This window comes from Lithobates pipiens, unplaced genomic scaffold (genome assembly GCF_037356315.1).
Source record: "Lithobates pipiens isolate NorthernLeopardFrog02 unplaced genomic scaffold, aLitPip1_a1.2 Scaffold_3, whole genome shotgun sequence".
Classification (NCBI taxonomy): domain Eukaryota; kingdom Metazoa; phylum Chordata; class Amphibia; order Anura; family Ranidae; genus Lithobates; species Lithobates pipiens.
In genome coordinates, this window is record NW_027507790.1 from 140593100 (window position 1) to 140611564 (window position 18465).

The 18465-nt window shown below is 40.9% G+C and overlaps 1 protein-coding gene across 4 annotated transcripts in view; it reads right to left on the bottom strand.

Annotated features, from left to right (window-relative positions):
* PAM (peptidylglycine alpha-amidating monooxygenase) overlaps nt 1-18465 on the bottom strand; it is a 299102-nt gene that overhangs the window by 67019 nt on the left and 213618 nt on the right. For 2 of the 4 annotated variants that reach the window (XM_077462330.1, XM_077462329.1), the window contains exon 15: nt 4561-4875. The exons of the other annotated variants lie outside the window; for them this stretch is intronic. In XM_077462330.1, the coding sequence (XP_077318456.1) occupies nt 4561-4875 (315 nt within the window). The remainder of the gene's footprint in view (nt 1-4560; nt 4876-18465) is intronic. 4 annotated transcript variants of the gene reach the window in all.

Below are 18465 nucleotides of genomic sequence, written 5' to 3' on the forward strand. Positions count from 1 at the left end.
CACAAGATATGGAGTGCACATTCGAGATCGCAGATTGGTCTACTTTCTGGCTGGCCACTAAATCCTCCTCTCCTAACTGCTCGGCAATTGAAACGAACTACAAAGTCCTAGCACGATGGTATCTCATACCAGCGAGAATCGCAAAAATTGTCCCATCCTATCCAAGGACTTGTTTTCAAGTCTTCTCAGCTCCAGGCACCCACATACACATATGGTGGCAATGCTTGATCGGCCCAAACTTCTGGAAAAAAATATTTTCTATGGCCTCCAAGAAACCAATATACTTCCTGACCCAGCCAAAGCCCTTTTAAACCTTAAACCAGCTCACTCACTCAATTCCAATTACTCATCTAACTTGCCACTGTGGCCAAACAAACCATAGCCAAGACTTGGAAATCTCAGACTTTGGTTGTGGCTGAAGCTAAACATAGGATGAATAGGGCCCTTATCTTTACTAAAATGACAGCCATTGAAACTGATAAAGTGAAGAAATATGAAAAAATATGGCAACCCTGGGTTAAGCCCTGCCTACCCCCTGACTTTGATAAGTCTTTACTATTGCCTTGGTCAATTTTCTACACCTCTACCTGCTTAGAGGGTTTTCTGCTTGAGGGCCGCACTACTGTGGGAGACTTCCCCCCCCTCCCCTCTTGCTCTGAAGGCACCTGATGCCTATGACTTTTAGTAGTACCCTAACCTGGCACACACCCACATCTCCTTTTACCATCCGCCCCATTTTCCTACTCTATCCTCAATCTTGCAGCATTTATTTTGGATATCCTTATACCCCCAAAGTTATTACCTGTTAATGAGGTTGGACACTTACCAATTTACCCTATGTTATCGAATGATAATTATACACCCCAATACGATGCATGATGATAGGTAGTGGTACACCCCTATAAACCCTCTTACTTCAACTCACATTTGTCGAGGGCAAGACCGCTTATACGACTGTTCCTTTAGACAATTTATCTATGAGGGTTCCCTGTTAATTCTGGAACTACGTGCCTCTTATACCACACCTACATTTTTGGACAAGTTCTGAAATGCAACATGTCGGATATGCCCCCACCTGTTCACAGTTTTTTTCCCCATCAGGGGTGTTCGGGGGAACCAGAGGCATATTCGGTATTTCTCAGGGACGGTTGGAGTCCCTCAGTCTTATTTTGGATCCAAATGTTTTGATCCTTTATCGATTGCTTTGTTTAAATTCAACGGAATGTACATGATCGCTCATACTTTTATTTATAATGTACATATCCTATTTCAATATTTGCATACTTACTGTCCTAATGCTGAAAATTTCAATAAAAATATTGAAGAAAAGATGCAGAATTCATCAACTCAGTAGAACAGAAAAGGCTGCGAGTTTCAATTGAATAGACTTAAGCAAAACAGTGGTACCACCATAAGGGTACACGTAGATGGTCATTTCTGAAGCTGTCTGAGCCACACCTGTATCCATCAGGCTAATCCATGAAACGGAATACAAAGCATCTGAACAGGAAATTTTCCTATAGAGCATGCCATGCCTGTGCACTGTAGGACCACAGCAGAAAAAAACTAATAAATAATAATAACCATTCTAATGTCAAACAGTGAATAGCATAATGGAGAACCCTGCTGGGTATTTACGAGGGAAACAATCATTAATGTTGTGTCATTAATCTCTTAGTAAAATGAACCACTTACAACCATAAGCTACATCAAAAACAGTGTTTTATTAGTAAATTGGCACATTGCTTTGACGCGTTAGAAATAATGCTATCCAGGTTTTCGGTCTATAAGAACCATCATGCAGTACAAGCTCTTACTGCTGATAGGTTTGAACACATGAGGAGCAGAAAAAAAATAGAAAATAAAACAGAAATGTAGTGAATGATTAATATGAGAAGGAAAGATGTATTTGGAAACATCGACTTGGCAGCCGGTGATGTGAAGACAGCCTGCAGAGCAGCCCACGCACAGATGTCTGCCATGCATACATATTGCTTACTTTTAAAAGGATAATCGCCACATGCCATACTATTATCTGGCTTTCCACATTAGCGAGAAAGACTAAACACAATCAATATCGTAGAGACCACAACACGAATTAAAACAAAAGGCAATGCCGTCAAGGTTTGCTGCCATAGAAACCTGAAGGGAATGAGTCAGGATTTCAAAATTACACTGTGGAAACAGACCTGACAATAAAGGGCCATTTAATAAACCAGAAACTTCAGAGGCTGCTTTTAAGGCTGTGCCCTGTGCCCTTTCCAATTGGCTTACTACACTTCATTTTGCAAATAACATCTACCGGTTTAAAGAAAGTCTATTTATGTCTGTTAGAAATGTTCTGCTGTGCAATTAGCAGTTGGGGGGGGGATTGACATCTATTGAAGCATACATTCTACAGAAGGACCATTATCTGTATAATAGAATTTCAGTAGCTACTGTACGTGTATGTATGTCATTTACTCTAAGACTGTAGACGTCAGAAAAAAAGGGAAACTGCGTAAAATGTGACATACTGTGAATTGGACAAAATACACATGGCCGTATTATTATGGGTTGATTTTAGTTTATACAGTAAAAGACAGTGGAACTCAAATGGAGAGAGTAGGAAGGAAAGTGGAGAATTTCCAATAGCAACCAGGTTTTAGCAGCCATTCTTATGGCAGCTAAATAGCAGAATGTTCAGATGCACAAAAATCATTAAAAAGATAAAAAGGGACATTAAAGTTGAATTGAGCGTAAAGTTTCTTAACCCCCCAAAAAAAAAAAAAAAAAAATGCAGATCCTGGTCCCTTAAAGCAGATTACACAGCCCAGTGCTTGGGCTGTGTAATTCTCCGCCCCCCCCCAAACTGTAACGATAACCAGGGTAGCTCTGCCCTGATCACCGTGGTCAAAGTGCGTCTATCCGACATTACGCTGTCCTCTCTGCTCTCCCACCTCCTTCCTGCATATCATCCCCCTCTGTCTGTCTCCGGCCAGCCCCGCCGCTATTCTTGTAGAATTAAATTAAAAAAATTTCACTGCCAGCCCCTCCGTTAGAGGCTGGCACAGCACACTGTAGTTTTAAAAAACGAGCAGTGTAAATACCTCATTTCAGCTGTCTCCAGGCTGGTCACATGACTTACGCTGCTTTAAAGCTATGAGACACTGCTTCTGCGGAGATGAACGGCCACATGATCTCCCCATCTGACGTCAGAGGGAGATCACAGCCCTTCCCTCAAAAGCAATAGATCACAGCTGTAAAGTGGCTGCAAGTGATGTGACCGGCCTGAAGACAGTTGAAATTAGGTATTTACAACACTTGTTTTTTTTAAACTACAGACACAGTGTGCTATGCCAGCCTCTAATAGAGGGGCTGGCATAGTTTATATGGATGGGTTAACAAACCCTTAAACTTGTATGTGGCTGGCCTCAGAATGAGAAAAGACAGCCAATTGGTTGTCATGCACAACACAATTTTCAAGTAAAGCAAATCATGCCATAACGCATGATTACTCAACCTTTCCTATTATCAAGAGCAGGGGGTCTCCAAAACAATGGCCCGAGGGACACATCTGGCCCACTACAAAATTTTATGTGGCCCACAGGACAGTAAATGAAAATACCCTGGCTGGCAGTGGATGCCCATGTCTGTGTACTGTAATACAGAGACTGATGCATCCACTGCCAGCCACCTGTGAGCTCCCCCTCTAGTCCGCAGTGTCAATTCCCCACCACTCCACTGTGTTTTCTAGAACAGCCTTCATCCTAGCAACCAATGACGTATAATTCACCCCTCATGCCCTGCCATATGAAAGGTATGGGGGACTTCTGGGCACATATGGATGTAAGGACAACTCTGCAGGACCCACATGGATGTAAGGGGGGACGTTACTGGGCACACATGGACGTAAGGGGAGGAGGTGCTGCTGGGCAGACATGGAGGTAAGGGGGGACCCAACCGGGCAAACATGGAGGTAGGGAGGGACCTGACTGGGCAAACATGGAGGTAAAGGAGGGATTTGGTTGGACACACATGGATGTAAGGAAGAACTAGGCTGAGCAGACATAGATGTAAGAGGGACGGTGGACTGTCTTTAAACTAAAACTGACTTTTTCCCACAAATATTTGTAAAATATATGATGAAAATTTTGGAGACCTCTGATCAAGAGGATAGAGTACAGCCATGATGCCTATGGTGGCAATCAGTATATCAGTATTTGTAAAGGGGGGGGGGGGGCTTCAAAGAAACAACATTTCTGATCTCTGGTCCTTCTGTAATTTAACAATGGTCAATTTGATTTTAATAGTAAGCAGAATTGCAAATATAGCACCTATTCAGTACTATAGATGCATAAATATTTCATGCACTTTTGGGGTGTAACTTTGGAACGGCACAAATCTTGATGGTGTCAAAGTATTGTAAAGCTAGAAAGGGACTAGAAAAATATGGGGGTATATCGATCCAACTATTTACAGTTCTGCCTCTGTTTTCTATTACTTAGATACTTCCCTTCAGGTTTTGCTAATGTGGATGAAGCAATTGCAGCAGCCATCATAAAATAATTCCCCACCAACCTCCTGGATGCTGTCTGTTCACTCCACCAAGTTTAGCTTCCTGCACCAGTGACAGCATATTATTCCCTGGTGGTCTCAACGTGGATTCTAATCTGTGGAATTTGTGAATTCGATCTCTGACGAGAATCGTATCGGGCCTCTCCTTGTGTGCTAACACTTGTCTGGATATGTACCAGCCAGGGTCTTTCTTTTGCACCACATCAGCGATCTCCTCTACGAGATCAGAGTTTATAATATCAGTGGGGTTATATTTATGGACATGAACAACATCTTCCCTTTCGCCTAGCAGTTTGGAAAGGACGGAATAGAAATCACCTGTGCAGGGAGAGAACAGAAGAGATAAAAACAGAAAGATGGAAGATTAACAGATCATAGTGGACACAAAAACGTCAGATCATTCTTATTACGTAGGCCTAACTCAGCCGTATTTCACAAACAACCATCTTTTAGCAGTGACATTTACATAGAAATGGCTGTGTCGGCCTGATGTTTCCAGAAGTAACACAAAGATTGTCCTTGGCTACTGAGACGGAAATGAAGCATGTTATTACTATACAAGGCGTGCTTCAGACAATGATGTTAACGGCACACTCACATCGACTTGAAGACTATATTACTTTTACATCTTAAAAAAATACATTTATAGATGCCAGCACAGAGATCATAATATAATTCATAGCTTGTACAGCGCAAATGTCACCAGGAAATAGAGCATATAAGAAAGCTTTTATTTCAAAAGCAAGAGATAAGAACATAACTCATTATAGCTACATATAGAAACAAATACACTTGGCGAGCTATTACTTTGCTAAGGAAATTACCAATATCATAGAAAAATTGTCAGGTATATTTAAAGTTAAACTCTAGGCCGATATAAAAACACCACTAATTAAGGCAATTAATGCAATTGTGTATTCGTTAAAAAATAAGACACGCATTTAAAAAAAAAAAAAAAAAAAACTGTGTAAGTACTGACATTTGTAGCAGCCTGTTCTACCCCCCCCCCCCCCCCCCCCGAGATTAGAACTTAGACTGGAGAAGGGAGAGGCAGCACTAAGTGACTTTTAGGTGTCCCGCTTGTAAAGTAGGTAGGCACAGTAGGAGAGGGGGAGAAATTGACTTTTCAGTTGCCTGTTGTTCTTTTACTGTCCAATCACAGGATGGGGCAGGGGAGCGACTAGGCTGTCTTTCTGAACTGTGTTAAAGAAATCATACCGCGCTCTAAGTACTAAAATATACATACAAAAACAAAAAGCAACAAAAATCATAAGTGAAATTGATAAGAAACATATATGCAAAAAGACACACACAAAAAAAAATGTCAATATAATTTCCAAAGAAAATTAAAATCAAATTAAGTGTCCGTGAACCACCACCATGAATCTTCTATCAAAGTGAGTGATGAAAATCCCTGTGATCTGGGTGAAAAAACATCTTCCACCACCACCAGGCAAACAATCTACTCACCAGAGGGAGTTGACACCCATCACAAGTAGTCAAACCAGGCGCAGATACCAATGGAAGTTTCCCTTAATGAAAGGAGACTGGCCCACCAGCCTGATATTCTCCAATGATCAAGCAGAAAAGATTGGCACTCATTACAGGTGGTCAGTTCAAGTGCAGATACCAATGAAAGTGTGCCTTCTAAAGGGAGACTGGTCCATGCCCCAATATACTCAGATTGATCATATGTTTAAAAAATAACTAGAAGGGGCTCCTCATTGCGTAGTATATAAAAAAAAACACTTTGCCCAAATCAAAAAGCATGCAGGTATGCCGTTTGGATTCCACGGAGCGGAAATGATGTATCACGTGCCCTACGATTAGACGGATTTCATAAGTAACGTCATCAGGAGCCCCTTCTTGTTATCTTTTAAACATATTACTAATCGGTGTATATCGGCCATGGACCAGTCTCCTTATAGAAGGCGTATCTTCGCTTGATCTGACCACCTGTAATGTATGTATATTTGAGTATTTAGCACGCAGTATGCCATTTATTTGATTTCTTTAACACATTATTAGACTGTTGGTCTCACTACCAGCTGCTCCCAAAAAGTTATTGAACAAACTTATTCACGTTGATTATTGTCCAGTGTGTGTGGCTTATAGATTTTTCCTATTTTTTCATTTATGTTTTTCTGATGCACCGTTTGGCAGAGCTATGAAAAGCTCAGGACTGGATGGACCAAAAATATAAATCCTTTGGGAGCTCCCATTTGTATATTTCTGTGTGTTTAGCTGTTTTCCTGGAGTTTAACTTAAACCCAGCACTATATGGAGTCACACTAAACCAAAGTCCAAAATAATATAATAAATAAATATCAATAATGTGGTGAGGTGATGTGGACAAAGCTTCACAGGGGTTTTTAAAGTATAAAAGGGGGGGGGGACTTTTTTAGCTAGGTGGTGTGCACAGAGAGGGATAGAATATGCAGATTTTTTTTTCGATTTGATTTTAATGCTGGAATTGGGCTTTATCTCTCCTGCATCTACATGAACTTTGGCTGGAATGACCCTTTAACCAAATAATTTTTCAGTTTGTCAAATGACATACCAAACTGACCCTGAAGAAGCTGTTGAACATGCCATTAAAATACTAAAGGAATTGTAGGAACTGGTGGGCTGAATTATTCTGGCAGTACATTGCCTGTAATATATTAAAAAAAAATACGTAATCCGCTAGTAGGATTGAGACCTTCACAGAAACAGCAACTCAAGAAAGGGATTCCATTCATTCATTCAGGGCAAAGTGACAGGTTTCCTATAAGATGCCAGTGCATGATTTCATTGGACTGTACTCAAGTAAATTAAATATCTATTCTGAGTGGATCTTGGTAGATTAACCACTTCCCGACCAGCGCACGACGATGTACGTTGACAGCATGGCACGGGCAGGCATATTGGCGTACATGTACGTCCAATATTCGTTGCCGCCGTGCCATCGGGAGCGCGCCGCCGCGCTCCCGCGCTGGTCGGGACCCCCGTGAGTCCGGTCGCGGGACCCGCGGACTCGATCGCCGCGGGCATCCCCGCGATCGTCTCACGGAGCGGCCGAATGGAGGAAATGCTGTATAAACAACATTTTCCCATTCTGCCTAGCAACTAGTGACGCTGATCTCTGCTCCATGTGATTGGAGCAGAGATCAGTGTACACTAAATGAAAGCCCAACCCCCCCACAGTTAGTAACACACCCCTAGGAACACTTAACCCCTACACTGCCACCCACTGGTTAACCCTTTCACTGCCAGTGTCATTTACACAGGAATCACTGCATTTATATAGCAGTGATTACTGTATAAATGACAATGGTCCCAAAAATGTGTCAAAAATGTCCGATGGGTCCCCGACAATGTCGCAGTCACAATAAAAATCGCAGATCGCCGCCATTACTAGTAAAAAAATAAATAAAAAATGATTAATAAAAATGCTATAAAACTATCCCTATTTTGTAAACGCTATAACTTTTGCGCAAACCAATCAATAATTGCTTATTGCGATTTTTTTTACCAAAAATATGTAGAAGAATACGTATCGGCCTAAATTGAGGGAAAAAAATGTTTTTTTATATATTTTTGGGGGATATTTATTATAACAAAAAGTAAAAAATAATGCGTTTTTTTTCAAAATTGTCGCTCTATTTTTGTTTATAGCGCAAAAAATAAAAACCGCAGGGGTGATCAAATACCACCAAAAGAAAGCTCTATTTGTGGGAAAAAAAGGACGTCAATTTTGTTTGGGAGCCACGTCGCACGACCGCGCAATTGTCAGTTAAAGCGACGCAGTGCCGAATCGCAAAAAGTGGTCTGGTCTTTAACCAGCAAATTGGTCCGGTCTGAAAGTGGTTAAAGCCCTAAATCCCAGTAGAAGGAACTAAAAACTGAAACTACCAATGAAAGAATTGTATCAAACATTCTGAGAGACAGCAGTAAGTTAAAAATGGGTGACAAGAGTATCCGTTGAGAATGATGTCCCAGACATCCAGAAATGTCTGGCCACATTCCCTGCATTACTTGATCACTAAAACGCTAAAATCACTTTAAAGCACATGTACCAGAAAGATAGACCTGTGGTAAATGCTTGGAGAGCATTACATCCATTTTGTAGCGCCCACTCCATTTAGGTGGGTGCTTAGTGTGTTCCTGTGGTTAGTGATAGGTGAATTTAGCCAGGGCCTTGCACTTTTTTTAGGCCTGGTTGTTTATTTGGGGGATGGGAGTGTTAGAATAGAGGGGGGTGTGGCCACCTACACTCTGGCTCAAGGAAGTCCTCTCATCCTTCCAGTGGAAATGTTCTGTAAGGGAGGTGGGATTATGGACCCAAGTGGCAGGCAGCTTATGTGGATAGCTCTGGACCAATCATTAAATTGTATTGGCAGGGGCAGGACTCGCATATAAGCTGGGGGTCACATGCTTTCGGGGAGGAGGAGAGAACCCAAGATGTAGAGAGTGCAGCAGAAGCAGGCTTGAAGGCCTGGGAATTCAGAGACCCCAGCGGTGGATAGCCTGAACAGACATCGCTATGTAGACCAGAGGAGAAACTGGGTGTCCCAGATGGGGATACGCCAGACCATGCGGAGGAGGAAGGAGGATTAAAGCGGAAGGAGAAAACTGGGAATTGATCTTCTGTGGGAAACAGGAACTGTCGATTGGGAGTGCAACCAGTAGTGCTTATCCATAAACTTGCCATGCGTCCAAGGACCTAGTGAAAGAGACTTTCAAGAACTGATATGGGCTGATTGCAAGAGTCAAGGAATTAGGCGGTGAAGGCCTGGGACTTTGGAATCTGCACCCACGGTATTATTCAGAGTGATGCTGGTCAGTTCACAAAAGGAGAGCACGCAGGATTAGAGTCAGGAACCAGAATCTATGGAGGTATCTCATATCTTCTACTTGTTCCAATAACACAAGTTCAAGAATAAAGCTTTACAGAATATAAAAAGACTGTCTGGTGTTTGTGAAACTTTGCATGGGAAGGAAGAATGGGGGGCTATTAACAAAGGTAATGAACAACTTTGCAGCTCCCAAGGGACTAGTGCGCTACACTTTAAAATCAACTGTAGTTATCATATTTTTATCATTTAAACAAAGTGTTTTCTTTGTATAAGCACAAGTTACCTCCAGTAAAAATGTAATGTCAAAATGATAGGCAGCAGATTATATAGGCAAAGATCTATTACACTTAAAATTGACCCAGCACCCACCAATGGTGGCCTCAATGGCACCCACCAATATGAAGGTGGCCTCAATGGCCAACAGGAAGATGGGAGTGTGATGGGGCACGCTGGACTGGAGGTTTGAAAAACTTTGGCTGAATATATCTTCAAGTCTGCTAATCCCTTGGGCATGTCATTTTCACCAAAGTGAACCTCTATTTATGTACTCTCTCACCATATACTCAGTTTCAAGAGCCCCCATCTCTGGGAACTCTTTAAACACGGGATCTTACAAAGAGGATGATATTTTACGGAGCATGAACACTCCAAACATGGAAAAACAAGGAGCCTAGGGAAAAGGGGATTTTATGTTGATGAAGTAGTAATGACATATCAGACAAAACCAAAGGATTTCATTTTTGGGACCTTGGTAAAAGAAGTAAAACCTAATTAAGGAAAACAAAACGGTTACATTTCTATTTTACCTCTATTATTAGGTCACTATGTTCCTAACCATAATCTGAATCATTGGTAATTGCTTAAACAGTTGCTATGACTGCCTATTTCTTGCATCAGCAGGTCTGTTCACAAAAGGTGTGCCATTTCTTTCATCCCTCTTGTTTTAACTTGAGGTTATAAGGAATACATATAGGCAAAACGCATATTTACATTACAGTACAAACACCATGGACATGTACTTTAGTAAAAAATCTGCCTATTCAATGTTAAAAACCAACGGCAGACAAAATGACCTTAATAGACTGTGTCATGTTTGCAAACAATCTTTTCCTTTCCAATTATTTGAACTAGACATTCAATACACAGACCTGGAAGATGTGTCCCTCAGGTGATATAATCTCATCTCAGAAAATAATTACCACGGTTATTAGCACACTGCCATAAGTAAATTATAATTAAGGAAAACACTTCTCCACCTGAAACACCTCGGTGAAGATGAGCAGCGAGGGGAGAACACTATGCATCAAACCATCTCCCGGGACAAACCTTAACCTGGACTTTTTACTGGCAATGAAAAAGTAAAATGGTCTTAAATATATCAAATTCTTATAGTAACATTTACTTGAATATTTTTCAGATAGCATATTTATTTAACCACTTCAGCCCTGGAAGAATTTACCCCCTTTTCTGACCAGAGCACTTTTTGCGATTCGGCACTGTGTCGCTCTAACTGACAAATGCGTGGTCGTGCGACGTGGCTCCCAAACAAAATTGATGTCCTTTTTTTTCCCCACAAATAGAGCTTTCTTTTGGTGGTATTTGATCACCTCTGTGGTTTTTATTTTTGGCGCTATAAACAAAAAAAATAGTGACAATTTTGAAAAAACAAAAAAAACTTTTTTTTTCCTTTTTGCTATAATATCCTCCAAAAAATATATAAAAAAATTATTTTTTCCTCAGTTTAGGCTGATTCCTATTCTTCTACATATCTTTGTTAAAAAAAAAAGTTATAGCATCCACAAAATAGGGGATAGTTTTATGACATTTTTATAGATTTTTTTTTTTTAATAGTAATGTCGGCAATCAGCAATTTTTAACATGACTGCGACATTATGGCGGACACATCGGACAACTTTGACACATTTTTGGGACCATTGGCATTAATACAGTGATCAATACTAAAAAATTGCATTGATTACTGTAAAAATGTCACTGGCAGTGAAGGGGTTAACCACTAGGTGGCGCTGTAGGGGTTAAGTGTGTCATAGGGAGTGATAACTGTGGGGGGGAGGGACTGTGTTACACGTCACTGATCACCGCTCCCGATTACAGGAAGCGCTGATCAGTGACAGTGTCATTAGGCAGAATGGGGAGATGCTTGTTTACATTAGCATCTCCTCATTCTTCCTTACCGTTAGACGATCGTGGGTATTCCCGTGGACATAGAGTCCGCAGGACCTGCGATCACGGTCATGAAGCTCCTGGCAGCGTGCGCATGCTCCCGCCAGCCACCTCTTAAAGGGCAACGTACAGGTACGTTAATCTGCCTGTACGTGCCCTTCTGCTGTATATCTGTGTGAGGCACTCGGGAAGTGGTTAAGCTTAGTTTTTGGAAAGCAAATCTTAAAAAAAAGAAAAAAAAAGTCTTCATGTCTCAAGGTTTATTTAATGATAGGTAAAAACAGGGAGTGACAGAGCTTGCTGTTAAGCCCTGCCCTTGAACATTCCTATTGATTCATCATTGGGATTGGCAACCTTATAGGAATATGCAGGCATTGTCAAGGATGTCTGAATTATTATTAGAAACCATTCTTTTTGTTCCCTGACAAAGGTTTTCACCATGTCATTCCAGCAACTTCTGAATAATCTTCAGAATCTGAGAAAGCCATAGAGTTTATGAAGCGAGACTTAAAATAGCCAAGGATGGGTAGATGTCTTCCCAAGAACAATGGGTGGGGAGCTACTTGCCTAATGTGTGATGGGCAAGTACCTATTATGCTTTCTAATGTTACCTGCCTAAGAGGATAAATTAGTGTTTGGACTGTTTTCTCCTGCTCAGAATAGTCACAAGGATTTGCATTAAAGGGGACTGACTTATGCAAAGTATAGGGATTGGCGATGTAGCCAGTCCTTAACCAGGAATAGGGAAGCCCACCAATCAGAGCCACGCCATGCCAACCAATGAGGCATCAGCCTAGATGGGATGGAAAAACACAATATGAGAGAGCAGTCACGTGAATGAAACCTCTATGGGAAATCTCCCTTGTACTTGTATCTAGATATGTTGGTCTTATGTATTTTCTGTCCTACTGTTTGTAGATCACAGTTAAGGAATTTGCTTTGTATTCCTTCATGTAATCCATGATTTTTACCCTTTTCCTGTACAATTAGATATTTGCTGTGTATTAGTCTAGGCCTACTTTACTATATACCAATCAATTTTTATTGTGTATAAAGCTTTCACTCATGGTCAAAAAACTCTCATTTAACCCAAATTATAACTGAGTGATATTAAATCTCAAATATAGTATACGGGTAACAAGCGTCAGCCTTAACCTATAAAAACAGAAGTGGATCTGCTAGTAATTACCCTTCTGCCCTCTCCTGCCACCCTTCCCTGCACTTTTATTACTGACAGTTAAACAGGAATTTTGACAGCTTATCTACTTGAGAAGTGATTTTTTTTTTGCACCTTAACAGAACACGCTCTACAATGCAACATTTCATATTCAACGAAGCACTGGAAACAAATACCAGGAATAAACACATAAACCAAATAAATGGAAGGGTGAGCGTTCAGGTAAAGAAACACAATATATAACAGCACTAGCGGAGGAGAAATATTAGGTAGTTGAAATGTCTCACTGAAATGATATATGAGATGTGGCTAGGTCTTGCTTATTGAACTCATCTATCAGAAGCCACGCTACGTCCCCTATATTACAAAAGGAAATACACAGATGGAATGACATGGCATTCCTGTGCAATAACAAAAGACCAACGCAAAGGTTATCATTAGTCAACCTGTATCAGAGACTAAGCCAAAGATCAATTGGCAGACAAAAGAAGGTTTATGACTTGGGCTGAAGGTGAAAAACACTAGAGACATGTAAAAAGGCAAAAATAATGTCAAATCATGTACAGTGCCTTGAAAAGGTATTCACACCCCTTGAAATTTTCTACATTTTGTCAGGTTACAGCCAAAAACAAATGTATTTTATTGGGATTTCATGTGATAGACCAACACAAAGTGGCACATAATTGTGACGTGGAAGGAAAATGATAAATGATTTTCAATTTTTTTTTACAAATAAATATCTGAAAAGTGTGGTGTGCATTTGTATTTTTATTCAGCCCCCCGAGTCAATACTTTCTAGAATCACATTTTGCTGCAATTACAGCTGAAAGCTGATTTTTGAGGATGTCTCTACCAGCTTTGCACATATAGAGAGTGACATTTTTGTCCATTCTTCTTTGCCAAATAGCTCAAGCTCTGTCAGATTGGATGGAGAGCATCTGAACAACAATTTTCAAGACTTGTGTATAAAAAGTGAAGTAGCGCTAATTATTGACCAACAAAGCTGTGTAAATAAACCAAAGTGTATCTCAAATAAATTTCTTTAAGGGACATACAGATCCTGTGTGGCAATATTCAAGAATTATCTCATACAGGTAGAAATGATATCACAATATATAAATATACCAATATTAAAGTGCAGTAATGTTCCAATATCCAAGTGCAATATTAATGATAAAGTGCAATAATAATAAACTGCAGTCCAGAAGAATCTAATGATTTAAGATATTTCAAGGTAATTATCAGACCCTTTCCCCCCCCAAAAAAAAAAAAAAAACGCTGTTTCCTTGTATAGACAAATGCAGACGAGGGGAAAGGGGACAGATGCGGAAGCCCAATTTTCAAGTGTAAGGAAAAACACACACAAACTTGCTAGAATCCTCCCCCAGTAGTACCAGCCTCTCACCTCAGGAGCAGACCCCAACGGGTCTAGTAGTGATGCATCGATGACCTTCACACCGATGGCTTTAATCTTCCTCAAAGCATCCAGAGGATCACTGCAGTTACTCCCAATCTCCACGATCTCCATTCCCAAAGGAAATGTCTCCAAATCCACAGTGTCAAAGGCAAAAGCGAGAAAGAAGGTGCTCCATAGTGTTGTGATATTAGAAGAATCTTCTCAGCGATTATTAAAAGTCTTGCATAACATAAAATGGCATAACAGGCCAGACATCAGACAAAAAAAAGTGTCAAACAGGTAGAACTTCCGGTCACAGTCATAACCGGAAGTGGCGTCATCAAACTCCCCCCAATGCATTGCGTCACAACTCACGTGACTTTATCAAGGGTTTTTGTGTTTTTTTGGGGGGGGAAAAAGGACTGATAATAACCTTGAAATATCTTGAATCATTAGATTCTTCTGGACTGCACTTTATTATTGCACTTTATCATTAATATTGCACTTGGATAATGGAACATTACTGCACTTTAATATTGGCATATTTATATATTGTGTTATCACTTATAACTGTATGAGATAATTCTTGAATATTGCCACACAGGATCTATCTGTATGTCCCTTGATGAAATTTATTAGAGATACACTTGGGTTTATTTACACAGCTTTGTTGGTCAATAATTAGTGCTACTTCACTTTTTATACACATTTTCAAGGGTGTTGGCAACACTTTAGAAGTTTAGCTGCTTCTTATTTCCATTAAGCAATTAATCTTTTTGCACTTTAGCATCTTTTGCATTTTTAGCACGTTAGCACTTTCACTAGTTAACACTACTGTTTTGGTAGCGCATTAGTAACTTTCTTCTGAATTTTCAAGACTTCCCACAGATTCTCAATTGGATTTAGGTCTGGACTTTGACTGGGCTTTTCCAACACACGAATATGCTTTGATCTAAAACATTCCATTGTAGCTCTGGCTGTATGTTTAGGGTCATTGTCCTGCTGGAAGGTGAACCTCTGTCCCAGTCTCAAGTCTTTTGCAGACTAACAGGCTTTCTTCTAAGATTGCCCTGTATTTGGCTCCATCCATCTTCCCATCAACTCTGACCAGCTTCCCTCTCCCTGTTGAAGAAAAGCATCCCCAAAACATGATGCTGCCACCGCCATGTGTCACGGTGGGGATAGTGTGTTCAGGGTGATGTGCAGTGTTAGTTTTCCACCCCACACATAGTGTCTTGCTTTTAGGCCAAAAAGTTCAATTTTGGTCTCATCTGACCAGAGCACCTTCCTTCCACATGTTTGTTGTGTTCCCCACATGGCTTCTCGCAAGCTGCAAACAGGACTTCTTATGGTTTTCTTTCAACAATGGCTTTCTTTTTGCCACTCTTCCATAATGGCCAGATTTGTGGAGTGCATGACTAATAGTTATCCTGGGGACAGATTCTCCCCCCTGAGCTGTGGATCTCTGCAGCTCCTCCAAATTTGCCATAGGCCTCTTGGCTGCTTCTCTGATTAATGCTCTCCTTGCCCAGCCTGTCAGTTTACCTGGATGGCCATGTCTTAGTAGATCTGCAGTTGTGCCATATTCTTCAATTTCAGATGATGGATTGAAAAGTGCTTCGTGAGATGGATAATTTATTTTTATAACCTTTATTCTAAGCTTTTCTACAACTGTATCCCTGACCTGTCTGGTGTGTCCCTTGGCCTTCATGATGCTGTTTGTTCACTAATGGAATCTAACAAACCTCTGAGGGCTTCCCAGAAAAGCTGTATTTAAACTGAGATTACATTACACACAATTGGTTCCACTAGATTTTAGTTAGGGGTATCAGAGTAAAGGGGGCTGAATACAAATGCACACCACACTTTTAATCATTTTCTTTCCACTTCACAATTATGTGCTACTTTGCGTTGGTCTATCATATAAAATCTCAATAAAATACATTTACGTTTCAGCTGTAATATGTCAAAATGAGAAAAATATCAAGGGGTATGAATACATTTTCAAGGCATTACATAGTTACATAGTTACATAGTTACATAGTTAGCCAGGTTGAAAAAAGACACAAGTCCATCCAGTTCAACCTTAAAAACAAATAAATAAAATAAAAAATAATCGTACAATCCAGATACCCAATTTTATTGTATATCATATATATTTAGTTAGTACAAGTCAGAGTTGCCTCTAGTTTCTAAAAGCTGGAATAAATTACATTTAATCATATTAGCTATGGCAGGAAAATTTTCATTTTTATAAGATCATTCACAATTTTTACAGATTTTAAAGCATAACTCCGGCCAAAAATGTTTTTCCATGTCCTTGATCTCCTACCTTTACCAACTTTGCCATCCATTATCTTCTGAGCTCTGTAGTTACTCTGTAATAGGCTGCTGAACTTGCTGAAAAACGGTTATTGTCTGCTGACATCCTGTTTGTAAGACCGCTGGCTTCTATCCCTCTCCTCAGCTCAGCCTGCGGTATGACACACCCCCCTTGCAGTCCTCAGAAAAGTGCAGGGAGGAAGCAGACATGTTATGGGAGGAAGGGGTCTCACTGCCCCCGGTTTGTGCGGCCTATGGAGGAGGTGTCCTCCTCTCTCCTCCTCCTCCTCCTCCTCTTCCCTACCAGCAACCCGCCCCTCCACTCCTCCCCCCCCGCCCGCTATCTCCATGCAGAGCGGGGATTATTATTAGTAATCAGTTGTATGACACAGGAGGGATGTCCCGCTGTGTCAGGTATTGTATATCAGAACACCAATAGCTGATGTCCGCCTCCCTTCGGTATTGGCACAGTGCGCTATCAATCACAATACCGGAAGGCAGGACATCAGCATTTGTGTTCTCATATACAATACCTGACACAGCGGGACATCCCTGCTGTGTCATACAAGTAATTTCTAATAATCCCAACTCTGCACTTGTGGTCCCAGACATATGGCTCTGGTGGTCCCTGACAAGTTGCATTTATAAGGCTGTAACCTATCATACCATGTGTTATGTATGGCTTGCTGGCTGCAGAATGAGGGGTGTGATTTATGTTTAAGTGGGAAAGTTCACATTTACATGTACAAGCCTAGTGTACCTCCCACATTCACTCCCTCCCAAGGATTCATGGGAAATGTCTCTAATATAGTTAGAGAGAAGAGGATATGATGCAATCCCTGTTCTCACAGCTCCTCTTGAGCAGAATACAGGCTGCATTTTTTGAATCACAAAGCGAACTTCCTGAAAATGTAATCAGTCGTATATCTCTTAAACGGTAAGAAATTTCACAAATGTAATAACGGTTTAGTATTTTGTGTGGGGGCATGTACTAATGAGGGATTTTTTTGAAAATCCCTCGAGTTCTGCTTAAGGGTCCTTTCACACGGGGTGGATCAGTGATGATCCGCCCTGTGGATATCCGCTTGCCCAGCGGGGATCGCTCCGTCAATCCCCGCTGAGCAGGAAGATGACAGGTCCGTCTCTCTGCACACTGCGCAGGGTCGGACCTGTCAGAGCGCCGCTCTCCCCTATAGGAGATCTGATGACGACGGACCGTAGTGTCCGTCGTCACCTGATCCGGATGAAAAAAGAAGGTTTTTCCTCCCATAAAATATTTTTTCGGATGGGAGCAGGTCAGATGTCAGCGGTCATGTCTGCGTTGACATCCGACACTCCATAGACCTCTATGGTGCATCCGTTCAGGTCCGCCTGAAAAACTGACATGTGAAAGAGCCCTTAAGCTGCCCATACATTAGTCAGTTTTTAATTATTCAAAGACGGTAAAAACTTACCCAATTAGCCCATCCACCTTGAATTCTCCCTGTTGTGTTATTGTATTCTAACAGCCTACTGTGCTGATCAAGAAGCTCAAATCCAACAGGGCGGTTGAACAGAAGTCCGTTGATAGAATGACTTCTGTCAATCCACAGTGGCCACACATGGATGGAAATTCAGAGCGCCTCTGTGGAACCGGCAACATTTCACTCCATGTATGGCCAACTTTATGGTACTTTATTAACACACACTTTTGTATACTCTTTCAAATATAATCTAGATACTGTATATTTGAAATGTGATCAGTTTATTGTAAATCCTCCTAAAGAGTGTCAGTGTTTTAAAAACCTGGTCTCTGTATCTTGTTTGGCATCATATATCTAAAGAAGAATGTGGGCAGCCATTTACACATTACAAATGCAGGCTATTCCCTGCTTAGAAGTGCAGCACCATGACTGAGCCTTTCCATGTCTAGCCGTATTCTCAGAAATAGAAAAAACCCTGGTATGAATAAGCCACCCAGAAGTTATTCAGTAGGAATGATAAGATATACAGCT